This window comes from Procambarus clarkii, chromosome 16 (assembly GCF_040958095.1).
Source record: "Procambarus clarkii isolate CNS0578487 chromosome 16, FALCON_Pclarkii_2.0, whole genome shotgun sequence".
Lineage (NCBI taxonomy): Eukaryota > Metazoa > Arthropoda > Malacostraca > Decapoda > Cambaridae > Procambarus > Procambarus clarkii.
The window spans coordinates 26,341,321-26,359,145 of record NC_091165.1 but is presented as its reverse complement, the minus strand read 5'-3'; the positions used below and the strand labels follow the sequence as shown (position 1 = coordinate 26,359,145).

The following is a 17,825-nucleotide window of genomic DNA, read 5'->3' as shown; positions in this document are numbered from 1 at the left end:
GTGTCCAAACCCAGGCGTTGTTCCTTGGCTCCGCCTCTCTCAGAGGGTTAGGCGGGTAACGTACTTTACAGGTTCTATCTTCTCTTCTACTTTTTGCGTCTGGTCTTTTTGATGCATCATTATCGCCATTTCTATGGTGATCAGGTGACTGCTTTTAAGGTGTCTTACCTATGATGGTCTTCTCATCAGCAGTACGATGTTTCTAGGTGGTCTTTTCATCATTATTCTGTCCCTCTGTCATCGTCATTTTGTTTCGGACCGGGTTGTTTTATCTTTTCTTGACTTTTTATTGATAAGCATCTTATGCCTAATGCTGTCGCATTAGGCATAAGATGCTTATGCCATTAGGCATAAGACGCCTCTTATCGTGAGGCGTTGGCAAAGCCGCTTCTGCTTTTATTCAGGGTGGATGTAACTTGGTCCCATATTGAGAGCTTTCTCATGCTTTGTTTCATCTCGGGCCTGCTCATGTGCCGCCTGAAACTACCTGGTCTTTGGATCGGGTTCTTTCTTTTTTTTTTTCACCTAGATTTACTGTGGCCTCTTCGGTTTGGGGTTGTTTTTGGTAGGCTTTGTTTTTGTTTCCTTGGCTTCCAGTTGTTGGGTGGTTAAGCTTCGTACGCTGACGCTGTGGCTTTTGTGCCTTGGTCCTGGTGGTGGTTTTGTTTGCAGCCTACTCCTTTTCTGGCAAAGATTATGATGGCAGGCTTTCATAGGAGTCCTTTAGTTGTGGAGGCTTGGTTCTATTGGCTGGGGGTGTTTCATGCACTTTGTCCAGTGGTGGGTTTGCACTGCTGACTTTGAGCCACCGGTTTGGTTTCAGTGGCCTTGTTGTGGGCTGTTCCGTTTCTCTGGTTCCCTGTTCAAGAGCTTGTGTTTCAGGTTATCTGCAGTGTCATTACAGCTAGCCAGCCTGCGGTCTACCCATCATGCTCATGATGTTCATCAGCATTTCGCCATGTCGGCTGTTTTTGGACATATGTCTTGGGCCGATGTTCAGGCAAGGGGGTTTTGGAGATCTACCAGGGTCTCCTGGTCCTCTGTGGCCTTGTATGCACTGGGGCATCTAACGCGGCTTTCGGTTTCAACCAAGTTGATACCTGTGGTGCTCCTGCCTCCCTAGTTAGTTTCCCATATTTGTCCTTCTCAGTAAGTAGCTAACTTCAGGGAACCAATGGGGCTCTTTACAGAAAATCTGCATTAAATGTAATGAAACACCAGTTTCTGGGTGAGCCCTGGAGGCTCCCTGAAGCTATCATCACTGATTAAGTGCCATACTACCAAGCATCATCAGTTACATCATCAGAGTTCTTTTTGCATACTGGGAGACCACCAGCCAAAACTTGGCTCCTTTTAGCAAGGCCCAGAAGGGAGGGTACAATAGGACCTGGGAGAATGTAAAGTGAATGTTTGTAAAGCGGGAACTCCCTGTATATGAAAACAAGGCCAAATGATCTAGCAACTGGCTTCAAAGAATCAAACCAATATTTAAATGTGTTATGCTTGCTGTACAGTATATTTGTTTGGCTTAAATTATTAGGGTATATTATTTTTAATCACACAAGTCTTACCAATAGCTTTGTGGAGAAGAGTTTGAAGACATCCATCAGGTCCATTTCCCCAGTTGTCAGTGTCAACATGATACCTGGGGAGCAATATTTACAAATAAAGTACTGTATGCTAAAATAATTTAACTCTTATGGACCTAGCATATCTTTGTAGCAACCATCAAAGCTATATGGCCATTTTCAAGTGTCTTGAACTTCTATATCCAAGCACTGAGACCTCACATGCTAAAAGACATTTCCACTGGTAAAAGTTCAGCACAAAGTAACAAAAATGACTCGGAACCAGTTTCACTGTTTACTAGAAAAGGCCGAGACACTCGAATAAACATCTCTTCAAGCAAGACATAAAAGGGCTGATCTAAATGAGACATTATAATACTGAATACATTTGAAGATGTTACTCCAGATGTCTTAAAAACACTGGTGAATGTAATGAAATGCCTCTTTCTGGTAGAGCCCTAGTGCCTCCCTGAAGCAATCTTGCTAAGACTGTTCTCCACCATTGGGTTACATCTGAACAATCTTGAACCGAAGGGGTCACCACAAACTAAGAAGAGGAAAGATAAGAGAGCACCCTGTCAAAGGACCAGGACGGCACAGATGGCGCATAAGCAGGCAGGAGGTGAAACAAAGCATGAGAAAGCTATGGAACGGGACAGAAGTGACATCCACCCCGAACGCAAGCTGGAGCAGCTCCGCCAGCCCTTCATGATAAGAGGCGACAGTACAGTATTAGGCATCAAATGATGAGCCTGAAAAAGTCAAATCAAAAAGAACAAAACAACCTGATCAGAAACAGAAGTCAACCTACGAAGAGAGAGAAAATGGCAGAAAGAACGCCAGGTAACTTCATACTGTCACTGAGACAAAGCTTTCAAGTGGGACACCATCAATGAAGCCACCCGATCACCATACAAATGTTGATAAACCAGTTTAAAAAAGACTAGATGCGAAGAACGGAGGAGAAAACCTAACCAGCCGTGTATTGGACTGGTCCAACCTGATGGAAGAGGTGGAGCCGCGGAGAACATCCTGGGTTCGCACACTGAGCAAGCAGCGCCTGGAACGAAGGCTGGGTCGGCCACTAAGGGGCTCACGAGGACTACTCTTCCTTGGTAGGACTCCAACCAAGCTAGAACCCAAAGCAACAGCTGAACCGGGAAGAAGAGATACAGGTAAACCCACCTCGACCAGTCCTGCATAAAGGTGTCTACTGCGACAGCTTCGCAATCAGAGAAGGACTGCCACATAGATCGGGAGACGCCGAGACCATGTCGACGCAAAGAGGTCCACATTTGGGCGTCTGTACAACCATCAGAGCCAATGGAAGAAATCGGCATTGACCGTCCATTCTGTGGACAGGGGGAATGAACTGAAACAGGCCGTCTGCCAGGATGTTGGACACTCCAGAAATGAACCACATGGAGAGCCAAACCCCGAGAAGCCAGCAGACGAGCCCTTCGAAGCAACCAGCCCCAAAGAGGCAAGGACTGAAAAGAACCCCTGCGGTTCAAGCAATGAACCACCGGAGAACAGTCCGAATGGAGCTAAATGGTCGAACCCCCCCTAGCGACCTGAACCCTCTAAAGTGAAAGTCAAACTGTCGCAAACTCCAGCACAGTGCTGTAAGCCAGATGGTAGGACAGACCCCACCGTCCCTGGCAGGCCTGGTAAGCACTGGTCACAAAGCCCCAGCCGAGAGATGTCGAGTCCGTGAACACATTGAGCGAGGGCTCGGGTAGGTGCCAAAGCAGTGAACCCTGAAAACCCCGAAGAGGAAGCTGTTGACGCAGCAACTGATGCAAAGCCCCCGGAGTACGAACCCAGCGATCACAAGAGAAGCGGAAGGGGCATCCCCCAAAGGAACCAGAACAGACGCCGAAGCCAAACCCGACCCAGCAGGTAGACCAACATGGTGAAGTTCAAACTCCCGCACAACTGTTCGAGCAATGGCCAAGTGACACGGGACTCCCCCAGAAACAGTCAAAAGCGGGACCGCAGCCTCAGCAACACCTCCAGAGAGAGAGACATAAAAACGGTTCGAGAGTCCCAAACAAGACCCAGCCAGGTCTGAACCTAGGACGGAACCAGATGGGACTTCCTCCAGTTCACCAGGAACCTGAACCCGGCGAGCTGGGAAAGAACCACACTCCTGGCGACCAGAAAAGCGGACCGACGGGGAGCCCACACCAGCCAGTCATCGAAGTAGACCAGCACCTGAACCCCTAGCACACGCAGATGGGTCACCACAACCTGGGTAAGATGCGTGAATACACAAGGTGCCAGATTCAAGCCAAAAACGCAGGCAATGAAAACGGTAAGCCTGACATCCCACCACGACACCTAACCAGCTTCTGAACCTCGGACGAATAGGAACGTGCCAATACGCGTGCTTCAGGTAAAGGGACACAATCCAGGCACTTGGCTCCAAAAGAAGCTGGACCTGAGAAAAAGTGTTCATCAGAAAGGAGGTGCAAGAAATCCAGGGGTTCAGATGGGACAAGTCCAGAATGAACCTCAGATCCGCACAGTCCTGTTGCAGTACTGGAAACAGGTTGGAAACCCACCAGAGGATGGGGGTCGTTAGGACCACGTCCAAGCGCACCCACTCCGAGATGACCTGACAAAGCGCAGGAGAAGAAGCCTGCCCTGCCAACCCCGAACCCCCCAAAAGGGGAGGAGCCACCTAACACCATCACAGGCCGGATGACACGATCGAAAACGCCTATGAATTGTGGGACCAAGCGCGAGCAAACAGAGCGAACCTCCCGGTTACAATAATGTTTCACACACATTTGTAACTTCCAATAGTTCATTTATGTCTTATAAAGTTCCATGCTGTTTTTCAACGTTTAACACTGTTGTTTCTATATATTTTCCAGCACTAAATATACTTTTTAAATATATATTTTCTTTGCTGTTTACACTGTTTGGGGGATGGCGCTTTCCTGCTATGACAATGCTCTGTACATGTGCAGAACTGACTATTGTACTGGCAGGGGGATTCCAAATGTTTTTTCAACATTTAACACTGCTGTTTGTATGTCTCTCCTGGGTTATACACTTCACAAGGGACTCTTACACCACAAGGATAACTAGGAGAACAATCAGGTAATTACATGTTTGCAATCTCCCGAAGTCCATGACACATGAAGCGGGCTGCAAACATGCACAACCATAGCTGCAGTAAGAATGCAGCTACATCAATAAATCCAACCAGATGCAGAACGATGCCATGGCAATCGGCAATGATTATGGTGAACATGACCTATCATCATCTATAGAACTCCCTGCCCATCCACACCATCTTCTCCCAAGGCCACTAAGAACCACAACATGTGGACAACCTCATCAGCACCGTGCAAAACAGGGCAGAAAGAGAATGATGCCATGACTGAAAGGCAACAACTAAGCAATGATCCCATATAAATGCTATGTATCAACACAGGAGCAACTACCTTAACAAGAGGTTTAGAGGAAACTCGGTGATAAGCATATTTTATTAACAAATTGAATGTGAATCCATAATCAAATATGAGTCTGAAATGCCTACTGTAGAGGAATAACTTACTGAACTAAAGTGGAAGCAATATCTTCCTGTTTGGAGTCAAGTGCTAGCCACAGGGGAGGCTCAGGTGAGTTTGGATGATTGCTGTGATCAGCTCCTTTACTACACAACAGGCCAACCACTGCCCCAAAGCCTTCATTGATACATAATTCTAATGGTGATTGACCTTCACGAGTTCTGCAAAGACAAACATATAAAAAATGATTGTTGACCAGACCACACACTAGAAGGTGAAGGGACTGAAACGTCGTCGTCCCTTCACCTTCTAGTGTGTGGTCTGGTCAACATACTTTAGCCACATTATTGTGACTCATTGCCTGCGTCAAAAATGAATATTTCTCTATACAGGTGAACCTAAAAATCTGGCTTATATTGTTCTGGACCTGATCTAGATTTGATGAAAATCAAGATGTCCTGGAATTTTCCTCTTTTTTGGCTATTTACCACAAAATTTTATACATTTTTCTTAAAGCAAGCAATACAATGCATAGTTAGACATGCAAATAAAATATAAAGAATGATTTTGGTGGAATATAAATATTATTTGTAATATATCAATGTAAAAGAAATTAGGGTTTCTGAAGCTACTATGCTGATATAGTGCCAAACAGCAGGTGCCATCAGCCGAGAAGTTCTTTTAGGCCTACCAGGGGCTATGACCCAGAACCTGGCCCCCCTCAAGAGAATAACAAATTTAATCTAAATTAAGCTGCATAAATTATTGTACTGTACTTGAAATAATAATTTCCATCATAGATTTTATGCACAATATTCATTTAACACATAATGACACTATAAAGACATTAATTATCATGATTAATATTGTCATTAATATTATATATTACCATTTGCCATTTACTTTTGGAAAATTGAAAAAGCAACAACAAACCTCAGATTCACATCTGCTCCATTATTAATAAGGAAAGTGGCCACTTGTATATCTTTAACCTGGATGGCCATGTGTAAAAGGTTCAGGCCTTGAGAGTCAGTAGTATTTATATCAGCACCAGCTTCCAATAGATGTTTTGCCACTGACAGTTGCTCAGTCCCTAATGCCACTCCCAGCACTGTTAAGTCACCTGAATCTCGAAGGTTTAGATCAGGAATCAACAGAGAGTCTACTTTGTGACTCTCACAATATTCTGTAAAAGAATAAAATAAAAACATTAAGACAATAACTCCGTGTCAGTATCCTTACTCCATTGGGCAGTTTATGGAATGAACAAGGTATCAGAGATATAAATGCATTTATGTTACAAAACATTTCTAGTGAGTATCTGAACTGCAAATATTTGCATTTGAATATGTATTTGTGGAGGGGTACATGCTTGTATTAACCTAAATATTTCTGCATGAAGGTAGGCTCAGATTTTGGGCCATGCCTCTTAGCTCTCAGGTAACCGCTGCAACTACTCTTGACCTAGTGATTATTCATATCTGCTCTTAAGGCAATAAATGGAACAGACTTTCAATATCTCTGCTTTCAGTTCATTTCACTTGTTAATCACTCTTATTTCCAAGAAAAGCTACTGTTATGATCCCAGCATAACCAATTCCGACTAGATACACTGGGCCCATACCTATATGTATTCATTTACTTGTGATGCAATTTTCTATAACATTATACGGCTGCAGTATCTATATTAATGTACAGTATGTTTAAATTTCACTATGTACATGTGTATTATGTTCATGTCATACAGGTATTTCATTTTGTTGCTGTCGAGTGGTTGAACCACTTGTTGCACGAGTCTTGGCTGGACAGCCCCAGAGTAATTACTTAAATGTAATTATCTAAGTGTAGTTACAGGATGAGAGCTACACTCGTATTGTCCCGTCTACCCAGCACTGTCATATAATGCTTTGAAGCTACTGACGGTTTTGGCCTCTACCACCTTCTCGCCTAACTTGTTCCAACCGTCTACCACTCTGTTTGGGAAAATGAATTTTCTTATATTTCTTCGGCATCTTTGTTTAGTTAGTTTAAATCTATGTCCTCTTGTTCTTGAAGTTCCAGGTCTCAGGAAATCTTCCCTATCGATTTTATCAATTCCTGTTACTATTTTGTACGTAGTGATCATATCACCTCTTTTTCTTCTGTCTTCTAGTTTTGGCATATTTAATGCCTCTACCCTCACCTCGTAGCTCTTGCATTTCAGTTCTGGGAGCCACTATTAGCATGTCTTTGCACCTTTTCCAGTTTGTTGATATGCTTCTTAAGATATGGGCACCACACAACCACTGCATATTCTAGCTTTGGCCTAACAAAAGTCGTGAACAATTTCTTTAGTATTTCGCCATCCAAGTATTTAAAAACAATTCTAAAGTTAGAAAGAATGGCATAGACTCCTCGCACAACGTTCTTTATGTTCTAAATTCCTCAGGTGATAGTTTTCTATCTATAACCACCCCTAGATCTCTTTCTTTATCAGAATTCTTTAAAGATTTCTCACATAATTTATAGGTTGTGTGGGTCTATGTTCTCCTATTCCACATTCCATAACATGGCATTTATTCACATTAAATTCCATTTGCCAAGTGGTGCTCCATATACTTATTTTGTCCAGGTCTTCTTGAAGAGCATGGCAATCATCTTAGTTTTTTATCCTTCCTATTATCTTAGCATCATCAGCAAACATGTTCATATAATTCTGTATACCAACTGGTAGATCATTTATGTAGACAATAAACATCACTGTTGCAAGAACTGAACCCTGTGGTACTCCACTTGTGACCTTTCTCCATTATGATAAATTGCCTCTGATTACTGCCCTCATTTTTCTATCAGTCAGAAAATTTTTCATCCATGTTAGAAGCTTACCTGTCACCCCTCCAATATTTTCAAGTTTCCAGAACAACCTCTTATGTGGAACTCTGTTGAAAGCCTTTTTTAGGTCCAGATAGATGCAGTCAACCCAACCATCTCTTTCCTATAAAATCTCTGTGTATTATACATAGAAACTGAGTAAATTCGATACACAGGATTTTCCAGATCGAAAACCATACTGTCTGTCTGATATTATATCATTTCTCTCCAGGTGTTCTACCCATTTAGTTTTTATTATTTTTTCCAATATTTTCACTATTACAATTGTCAATGATACATGTCTAAAATTGAGGGGGGGGGGTCTTCCCTACTGCCACTTTTGTAGATTGAAATTATGTTGGCCTTTTTCCACACGTCTGCTACAACTCCTGTACACAGGGATGCCTGACAGATCAGGTGAAGTGGAATGCTGAGCTCAGATGCACATTCTCTCAGAACCCATGGTGAAACTCCATCTGGGCCAACTGCTATGTTCTTACTTAGCTCCTTTAACATATTTTCCACTCCATCTCTAGACACCTCTATACACACTATGTTGTTCTCTGAAAATTTCATTTTGTACAAACACACTTTGGAACTTTTTGTTTAATGCTTTACACATTTCCTTTTCATTTTCCGTGAATCTGTTTCCCATTTTCAATCTCTGGATATTATCCTTTACCTGCAATTTGTTGTTTATGATTTTGTAGAATAGGCCCGGTTCTATTTTACATTTATCCGCTATCCCTTTTTCAAAATTTCTTTCTGCCTCTCTCCTTACTGCAGTATAGTTGTTTCTCGCATCTTTGTATCGCTGGTATGTTTGGGGGTTTGGCCTCTTCCTATATAATAGAAAGAGGCCAATAGGTAGGAAATAGAAGACAACCTACGAAGAGCAAGAAAATGGCGAAAAGAATGCGAGGAAACTTCATATGGTCCCAGAGACGAAGCTCGCAGGTGGGACACCATCAATGAAGCCACCTGATCACCATAGAGATGGTGATACACCTTCGTCAAAAAGAGCAGACGCGAAGAGCAGAGGAGAATGTCGAACCAGCCACGTACCGGACTGGTCCAACCTGCTGAAAGAGGCGGAGCCGCAGGAAATGCCCTGGGTTCGGACACTGAGCAAGCAGCATCTGAAACCAAGGCTTGGCCGGCCACCAAGGGGCCACGAGGACTACTCTCCCTGGGAAGGACTCCAACCGAGCCAGAACCCGAAGCAACAGCTGGACCAGTGGGGAAGAGGTACAGGTAACCCCACCTCGACCAGTCCTGCCGAAAGGCATCTACAGCGAAAACCTCACAGGCGGGGAAGGGCGCCACATAGAATGGGAGAAGCTGAGACCACGCCGACGTGAAGATGTCTATGTCCGGGAGTCCATACATCCGGCCGAGTCAACGAAACATGTTGGTGTCTACCATCCATTCCGTGGACGGGAATGAACCAAGACAGGTTGTTTGCCAGGACGATGGACACTCCCCGGACATGAACTGCACGGAAAGCCAAACCCCGAGAATCCAACAGACGAGTCACCTGAAGTAACCAGCCCCCAGTGAGCCAAGGACTGCATCGAACCCCCGTGGTTCAGACAATGAACCACCAGGGAGGAGTCCGAATGGAGCTCGAACATCGATCCGCGAGTGACACGAATTCTCTGAAGCAAAAGCCACACTGTCACAAACTCCTGCACTGTGCTGTGAGCCCAACGGAAGGACGGACCCCACCGACCCTGGCCGGCCTGGTAGGCACTGGTCACAAAGCCCCAGCCGAGAGACGACACATCTGTGAACACATCGAACAAGGACTCGGGTAGGCGCCACAGCACTGAACCCCAAAAAAACTGAAGAGAAAGCAGGTGACACAAGGCCCACTGAGGTCCGAACCCAGTGATCGCGAAAGTGGTGGAAGGGGCATCCCCCGAAGGAACCAGAACAGCTGCCGAAGTCAGATCCGACCAGACTGGAAGACCAGCACAGCGAAGTTCAGACTCCCGCACAGCTGCACGAACAACCGACAAGTGACCCAGGTGCCCTCCAAAAACAGCCGAAGATGGAACTGCAGCCGCAGCAATGCCACTGGAGGGAGAGATAAGGAAACAGTCTGAGAGTCCCACAAAAGACCCAGCCAAGTCCGAACCTGAGAGGGAACCACGTGGGACTTCTTCCAGTTCACCAAGAACAATCGCGTTTCGGTACTGGAAACAGGCGAGAAACCCACTTGGGGGACGTTGTCGTTTTGACACACCCATTCCAAGATGATCTGACAAGAGCACAGGAGAAGAGGCCTGCCCTGCCAGTCCCAAACCCCCAAAAAAGGAGGAACCTCCCAATGCCACCAGAGGACAGAAGAAACGACCCAAAATGCCCATGAATTGTGGGACCAGTGAGCCTCTCCCCCCCCCCCATCGCTCCGTCTATGGGGTAAACCGCGAAAGGGTCAACGACCCTTACGAGAAGCCAAACAACACACAGTGAGCACCGAGATGACCAGATGCTTTAGAAATAGCCTAAGCTATTCTATCCCTTTGAGATGTATTTTTTTCTTGTCTCAATAAACATACTGTATTTGAACTTTGATGCCTTTGACTCCGAAGGAGGGCCTGCCCTGAATCTGGCACCACTGGCCCATCACAATCGAAGGAATCCCAAACCATGGCATGACACTTATGAGCAGGACACCCCCCCCCCAGAGAACCAACAACTCCGACATGGGATGGCAACTAGAAGAAGCTGCCTGCAAATACTGCACAACCGCAGACTCTACAAACAGCAACAGGCAAAAATGGGATGAAAACCAAAGCGCCAGGCCCCAAGCAGATTCTAAAGAGTGAGCGAGCACTGCCTGTCGGCACATGAGGTGAGAAGCAGAGAACAGAGACACTGTTTCCTTCAGATTCCTTCAGAATCAGCACAAACAACCTCAACAAGGCAACCGACGCCCAAGCCATTGAAGCAAGTGCACCAGATGCAGGACCAGATCCCAGCGCCTCCACATCCTCCTCGAGCCAATCCGAAGACAGCTCAAAAAGGGAAAAGAAATGCAAAACCGAAGCCAAATGCCTAAGGGCATGCAAGTCCTCAGCCACAAAAGATGTCGAAAGGGCGGGGAACCTGCACGTGAAGCTGTAGCTAACTGATATCTCAAGGAAGAACGGGGGCGGACAAGCACGCATTGAGGCGCTCAAACTCGCCCCCAGGTAAACCTGAACAGTACTAGTAGTTTCACACTATACTCAAACGTGCGGGTCTGACAGAACGCATGCCATGCCCCCAATGAAAAGAAAGAGCAATCTGCCAACCAGGATGACTCTGGCACCTTGTAATGCACCCAGTAAGGAAAAAGAGGAACCAAACTTAAAAGGAAGAATGATCCATTATCGAAGCGAAATCTGGATCTCGCAGGAGGTACGACGCAATAGCGTCCCGAACCTCCTTAGGCGTGATGCGGAAAGCCGAAAACCTCTGGAAAGTGGGAACCGAGGAACCTAAGGGAACCCAAAACCAAACCCGGGGAGGAACTGAACTCATAGCAAACTCATACAGGGAGGGGGGATAAGAAAACCCCTCTCCCTGCAACAGCATGACCTACACTAAGGGTACCAACACCCAAACGGGGTTAAACAGGGCACAAGTTCCTCATGTCAACTCCTCCCCAGCCCTGGGATCCTCTACGTTGGGACTCGGGGCAGAGCTGTCCCCCAAACCCTCCGTCTCTGGAGAAAAGGCAGAGGCCACGGGAAAAGCAGGGAAGATGGAAGTCCGCTGGTCTGACCCAAAAGTTCCGGCAGCTGAACCAGCAGAAGGGCCAGCCCCCGAAACCATCCGAGTCTCGCCACCATCTAAACCTTGCCCCGAATCCGAAACCCTCAGACGTTTGGGAGCCGGCAACAAAGGGGGGGGGGGGGGAGAAACAGGACGAACAACAGAAGAGGGAAGGACAAGCGGGCACGGATGAAACCAAAATCGAGGCGACTAGCACCCCCTAAGTCCGGGTCCCTATAACCAAAGCAAGGAAGCCTCGGACATGCGGAAAGGCAACCAACCTAGCATATTGAAGCAACCTAAACCTCGCATGCAACGCTAAAGCTGCCTGCACCTGAATATTAAGATCAGTGGATTGGGTGAACTGGAGTACAAGTAAGGAACACCACTCACAGGACTAGTTCAAAGGTCTCATTGACCCAACAGGCAACATGGGGGAGGCAGAAAAGGCGAGTTTCAACCTGAGACAAGGGGACAGAGCAACCTTCAAACTCTCATGAAGTGAGATGGGACTCGGAGGATGCATCCATTGGACCAATAAACCCCAATGAGGTTTTCCAGGGCCCTTAGGCTGACTGCTAAAGGAAACCCAGGCAAGGTATTGCTAACTGGTTATCCCAGAACTACCAAACAAACAAACAAAAGCTGAACCCCTGCGATGTGTACATTCATAGGGGCCTAGTGAAGGGGCACCAAAATAATACAAGTGGTTCTGTAGCCACACTAGGCAGTATCCCCGCCAGGCAAACCAAAAGAAAAGAAAAAGAAAAACCCTGCAAAAGCACAACATCTCCAGGAGGAACAGAACCGGCTGCTATGCATAATATAAGACAGCTGCACAGTACCTTGCGCCCCTGCCAGTGACGATACTACCTCCCACTCAAGGTCAAACAGTGGCACGAAAGCCCCAGCTGAGCCCAAGGGAGGGCAATCACCGAGTAGCAAAAGAACCCTGCGGAGGTAGTTCCCAAACAGTTTGTGGAAGGTAACCCCAAACCGCAAGGGGCAGTACTTACAGGGCACCTAGGGAAGGTGACCCTAGGCGCATGCAGACATAGTATTTCTGGAATTACACCTGGCTCGCACACCACAGCACAACACCACGAGGCACAACACTGCTCAAAGATTTGAGTCAGAGTCAAATAACTGCCACTCAACACATCACCCTCAGAACTGAGGGTGGATAGCCGGCGCGGGGTCTGGGGCTCCCCCCTTCCCCCTCCCGGGAAGAGGGGAGCTGCGCAGACAAGCGGCACGGCAGTGGGCGTGATGTCATGCTTGTTTGCTTGTTTACAGATTGGGAAGTTCTGCTTAGCAGTTCAGTTTTAGGTAGTACTGTTTCACCAGTTGGGGTCTGTTTTGGGATGTTTACCTTTCTGGGTGCTTAACTTGGTAGATGGCAGACATAGAATGCTTCCAACCACATGGGCGTTTCTATAGGCCATTGCTCCTTGTGCCTCTCTGAGGCGGGCCAGGTTCTGGCTTGTGGTTTCCAATAAGCTCAGAACTCCATTTGAATAGACTGATCGCCATGGTCTAATACATACATATCAGCCCCGTATAGCTCCGAGGAGCCAGAGGGGCTCTCCACAGAGAGAACAGCTTTAAATATAAGGGGTCTACCAATACAGTATATTAAACTGAACAGCAATTTGTGTATATTAATTATTGCTAATTTTATAATTTTCTTCAGCATCATATTAACATTCCATACCTTTGTGGTCTAAGATTGCTCTTATATCACTCTCATTCTTGTTTCTGATGGCTCGATGAAGGGCTGTTTCACGAAAAGTTAAAGTAGATAATGGTGAATCATTTTCATCTTCAGCAAATGGATCATTTGATGATGATACAATGGCCATTGGTGTGGATGAATACGTTTGAAAATTTGGGTTTGCACCTATCTGCAAATAAAAATGTATTACTAATAATCTGCACTATTTTAAAACAGTAATGAGTGTAATATAGCACCCCCATTAAGGGTTGCAACACATTAGCTATGCTCAGCTTACATAATTAGGATGTACATATATAATAATTGAAACAATGGCAGGCTCCTAGTGTAGCTCCTAACTCCTAATTACCTAAGTGTAGTTACAGGATAAGATTTATGCTCGTGGTGTCCCGTCTTTCCTGCACTCTTTTGTCATTCAGGGGTACCTTGGTTTAAGAGTTTAATCCGTTCCTGGAGACAGCTCGTAATCCGAAAACTTGTAAACAGAAGCTAATTTCCCCATAAGAAATAATGGGAAATGAATTAATCTCTTCCTGACTACCCAAAAACCTCACTTCAAACTAAATTTCATACCTAATTCATTGAAATCTACACTACAAAAGTATGTTCAAGTGATTACTGACCCATGCTGATGAGTGCTGTTGGCGTATGGGAGATGGTGAGGAGGGGGGAGGAGGAGAGGTGTTACTATTTGGAAGGGGAGTCCCCTTCCATTATATCATCAGGCAGTAAGGACCTCTCTGGAGTGCATTCTCTGGCACGTTTTGCCTGCATACCACTAGGACGTGCTTGTGGCTCACTGCTTGCTTGTCTTACTAAGAAACTGTCTAAAGACATTTGTTTTCCCTACATTTTAACACTTGTCTGTAGTAAGACATCACATTGTCATTTAAAAGGTCAATGCAACGGCCTGCTATAGCTTTGGGTGAGTTTTTTGGGCAAGATCTGGGTGAGTTTTTTTCAACAAAACTTTGCAGTTTTTCCCATTCTTCACACATTTTCTTAATGTGGAAGGGATATCCTCTACTGCCTCTACTCAACTTTTTTCTTAGGTTGAACCTTACCATTGACTTTCTTGGGACTCATTACGAGATATATAACAACTTTTATGCTCAAATGGTCAAATATCCAACAAAACACTGTAAATCCTGGTGAAGAATTCAGGCGGGATAGTCACTGGGTGCGAGGCATTGGTAAACTGAGGGGCGATCGCCGTGCCACCACGCACTAGGTCGGCCTGTATGCGTATCAACACCCTCGTATTCCGAGGCAACGCTAGTATCACCGAGCAGCAACAGATCCCTTGCGTCCAGATATTTTAGCAGGGGAAATTACTGGCATTTCTAACAATCAATAATAGTGGGTTATAAGATTTTATATAATTTTTAATTTAGTTTCTATTTATATACTGTTTTAATGTACAGTATCTGTGCATTTGTAAATATAGGCCACTGCACATCATTCAGTAATGTGACAGCTATGCCCCATAAGTCCGATCAATCTGAATCAAGAAATAGTCAAACTCTGTCGTGATTTTGGCTGAGTTACCTAGAGATTTAAGTTAGTGAGGTTCAAATTAGTGAATGGTTAATATAATAGGAAAACAATTACATGGTTATATATTAAACAGGATAAAACATGAATCAAATACAGCATCTAAATGCAGTAACAAGAAAAATGTATATGCATAAAACAAAAAAGGATATGAACCCTATACAAGGCATTTCAAGGTTGACTGGTGCCTTACCTGGAGGAGTGCAGTTGTCAGTGATGGGAGACCAACAGTACATGATAAATGGAGAGGTGTTTCTCCATCAGCATTAACTACATTACAATTAGCACCTTGTGTGGTAAGAAAAAGACCTGCTTCTTCCAGACCTTCTCGTGCCACAAGATGAAGGAGAGCTTCACCTTTGGTGCCCACAACCTGGGTAAATATAAAATGCTTTGTTAATTCAAAATCAAACATAATCATAATGATCATGGCAATAATTTGTTATACACTGCTATTAGAGGGGTTACAGAATCTATAACTATTACTATATAATTCAATCATATTTGCTTATCAAAATGAAGCAATTTACTTTATAATTTATTATAATTAAATAAATTCACGTGCTGCACCGTATTGTAAAAAGTTGTCCAAGTTTTGCAAGTGTGCATCAAATTTAACCCTCAAGCTGCTCTGGGCTATTTGACCTTTGTCACCCACAGCTGTCTAAAAAAAAAAATAACTTTTTTTTTCTTATAAACCTGTCAATTTGTGTTCCTTAATCACGGGAAAATAATAATAAAAAATGTAAGTGGCATATTTTGGCCGCAATAGGGCGTGGAAGTTTGGCAAAAACTAGCATTGAATGTAATGAAACGCCATTTTCTGGGTGAGTCCCGGAGGCTTCCCAGAGCTATCCAGGCTGAATGGATATCTTTCTGGCATTAGTCAATGCATAGAGTTCTTACCTACCAGGGACCACGAGCCAGAACCTGGCCCCCTCTGGAGAGGCACGAAGAGCAATGGCCTATAGAGACCCCTCTGTGGTTGGGAACATTCTATATCTGCCATCGACCAGGACAGGCAACCAGAAAGGTAAGCGCCCCAAAACAAACCCCTATTCTGGTAAAACTATTGCGATCGAAGGCCGAACAAGTGGATAGAACTCCCTAAACGAAAATGAGCAAACTAGCATGGCATCATTTCGTCGCACTGCTGCCTGCGCAACCCCCCCTCCCCGGGAGGAGGAAGGGGGAGCCCCAGACCCACCCGCTGGCGACCCAACCTTTAGTTCTTAGGCTGGATGTCAAAAAGCACGAAAGACACCGCCGACCGGAGGGAGGGCGGGATGCTGGGGAGAACATAACATAAGAACATAAGAACAAAGGTAACTGCAGAAGGCCTATTGGCCCATACGAGGCAGCTCCTATTCTATAACCACCCAATCCCACTCATATACTTGTCCAACCCGCGCTTGAAACAATCGAGGGACCCCACCTCCACCACGTTACGCGGCAATTGGTTCCACAAATCTACAACCCTGTTACTGAACCAGTATTTACCCAAGTCTTTCCTAAATCTAAACTTATCCAATTTATACCCATTGTTTCGTGTTCTGTCCTGTGTTGATACTTTTAATACCCTATTAATATCCCCCTTGTTATGTCCATTCACCCACTTGTAAACCTCTATCATGTCGCCCCTAACTCTTCGCCTTTCCAGTGAATGCAACTTAAGCTTTGTTAATCTTTCTTCATATGAAAGATTTCTAATTTGGGGAATTAACTTAGTCATCCTACGCTGGACACGTTCAAGTGAATTTATATCCATTCTATAATATGGCGACCAAAACTGAACTGCATAATCTAAATGGGGCCTAACTAGAGCAAGATATAGCTTGAGAACCACACCAGGTGTCTTGTTACTAACGCTGCGATTAATAAATCCAAGTGTCCGATTTGCCTTATTACGAACATTTATGCATTGATCCTTTTGTTTTAAATTCTTACTAATCATAACTCCCAGATCCCTTTCGCAATCCGACTTCGCAATCACAACACCATCTAGCTCGTATCTTGTAACTCTATCATCATTACCTAACCTCAGAACTTTACATTTATCAGCATTAAACTGCATCTGCCAATCCTTTGACCATTTCAAAACCCTATCTAGATCAACTTGAAGTGATAGTGAGTCCTCCTCCGAATTAATTTCCCTACCGATTTTCGTATCATCGGCAAATTTGCAAATGTTGCTACTCAAACCTGAATCTAAATCATTTATATATATTATAAACAACAGAGGTCCCAGGACAGAGCCTTGAGGCACTCCACTTACAACATTTTCCCACTCTGACTTGATTCCATTTATACTAACTCTCTGTTTCCTTTGGTATAGCCATGCCCTAATCCAGCCTTAATATAGCACCCCCAATACCATGAGACCCTATTTTTTTAATCAGTCTTTCATGTGGCACTGTATCAAAAGCTTTGCTAAAGTCAAGGTATACAACATCGCAATCCTTACCACTATCAACTGCCTCAACAATGCTAGAATAAAAAGATAACAAATTTGTTAAACATGAACGGCCATTTATAAAACCATGTTGCGACTCAATTATTAATTTATGTTTTTCAAGATGAAGACGAATTTTATTTGCTATTATAGATTCGAGTAACTTTCCCACAATAGACGTTAGGCTAATTGGTCGATAGTTAGACGCAAGTGATCTATCTCCTTTCTTAAAAACTGGTATCACATTAGCAACTTTCCAAAACTCTGGCACTCTGCCTGACTCTATTGATTTATTAAATATGGTTGACAGTGGGTCACAAAGCTCCTCTTTGCATTCTTTAAGCACCCTAGCAAACACTTCATCCGGCCCTGGGGAT

The 17,825-nt window shown here is 44.6% G+C and overlaps 1 protein-coding gene across 1 annotated transcript in view; it reads right to left on the bottom strand.

The window, feature by feature from the left end:
- Nucleotides 1-17,825, bottom strand: part of LOC123759892 (rabankyrin-5) — a 147,005-nt gene that overhangs the window by 48,030 nt on the left and 81,150 nt on the right. The window contains exons 10-14 of the mRNA XM_069325353.1: nucleotides 15,190-15,369; nucleotides 13,422-13,611; nucleotides 6,026-6,278; nucleotides 5,140-5,313; nucleotides 1,572-1,645 (exon numbers count right to left, since the gene is read on the bottom strand). Coding sequence (XP_069181454.1) covers nucleotides 1,572-1,645; nucleotides 5,140-5,313; nucleotides 6,026-6,278; nucleotides 13,422-13,611; nucleotides 15,190-15,369 — 871 coding nt within the window. The remainder of the gene's footprint in view (nucleotides 1-1,571; nucleotides 1,646-5,139; nucleotides 5,314-6,025; nucleotides 6,279-13,421; nucleotides 13,612-15,189; nucleotides 15,370-17,825) is intronic.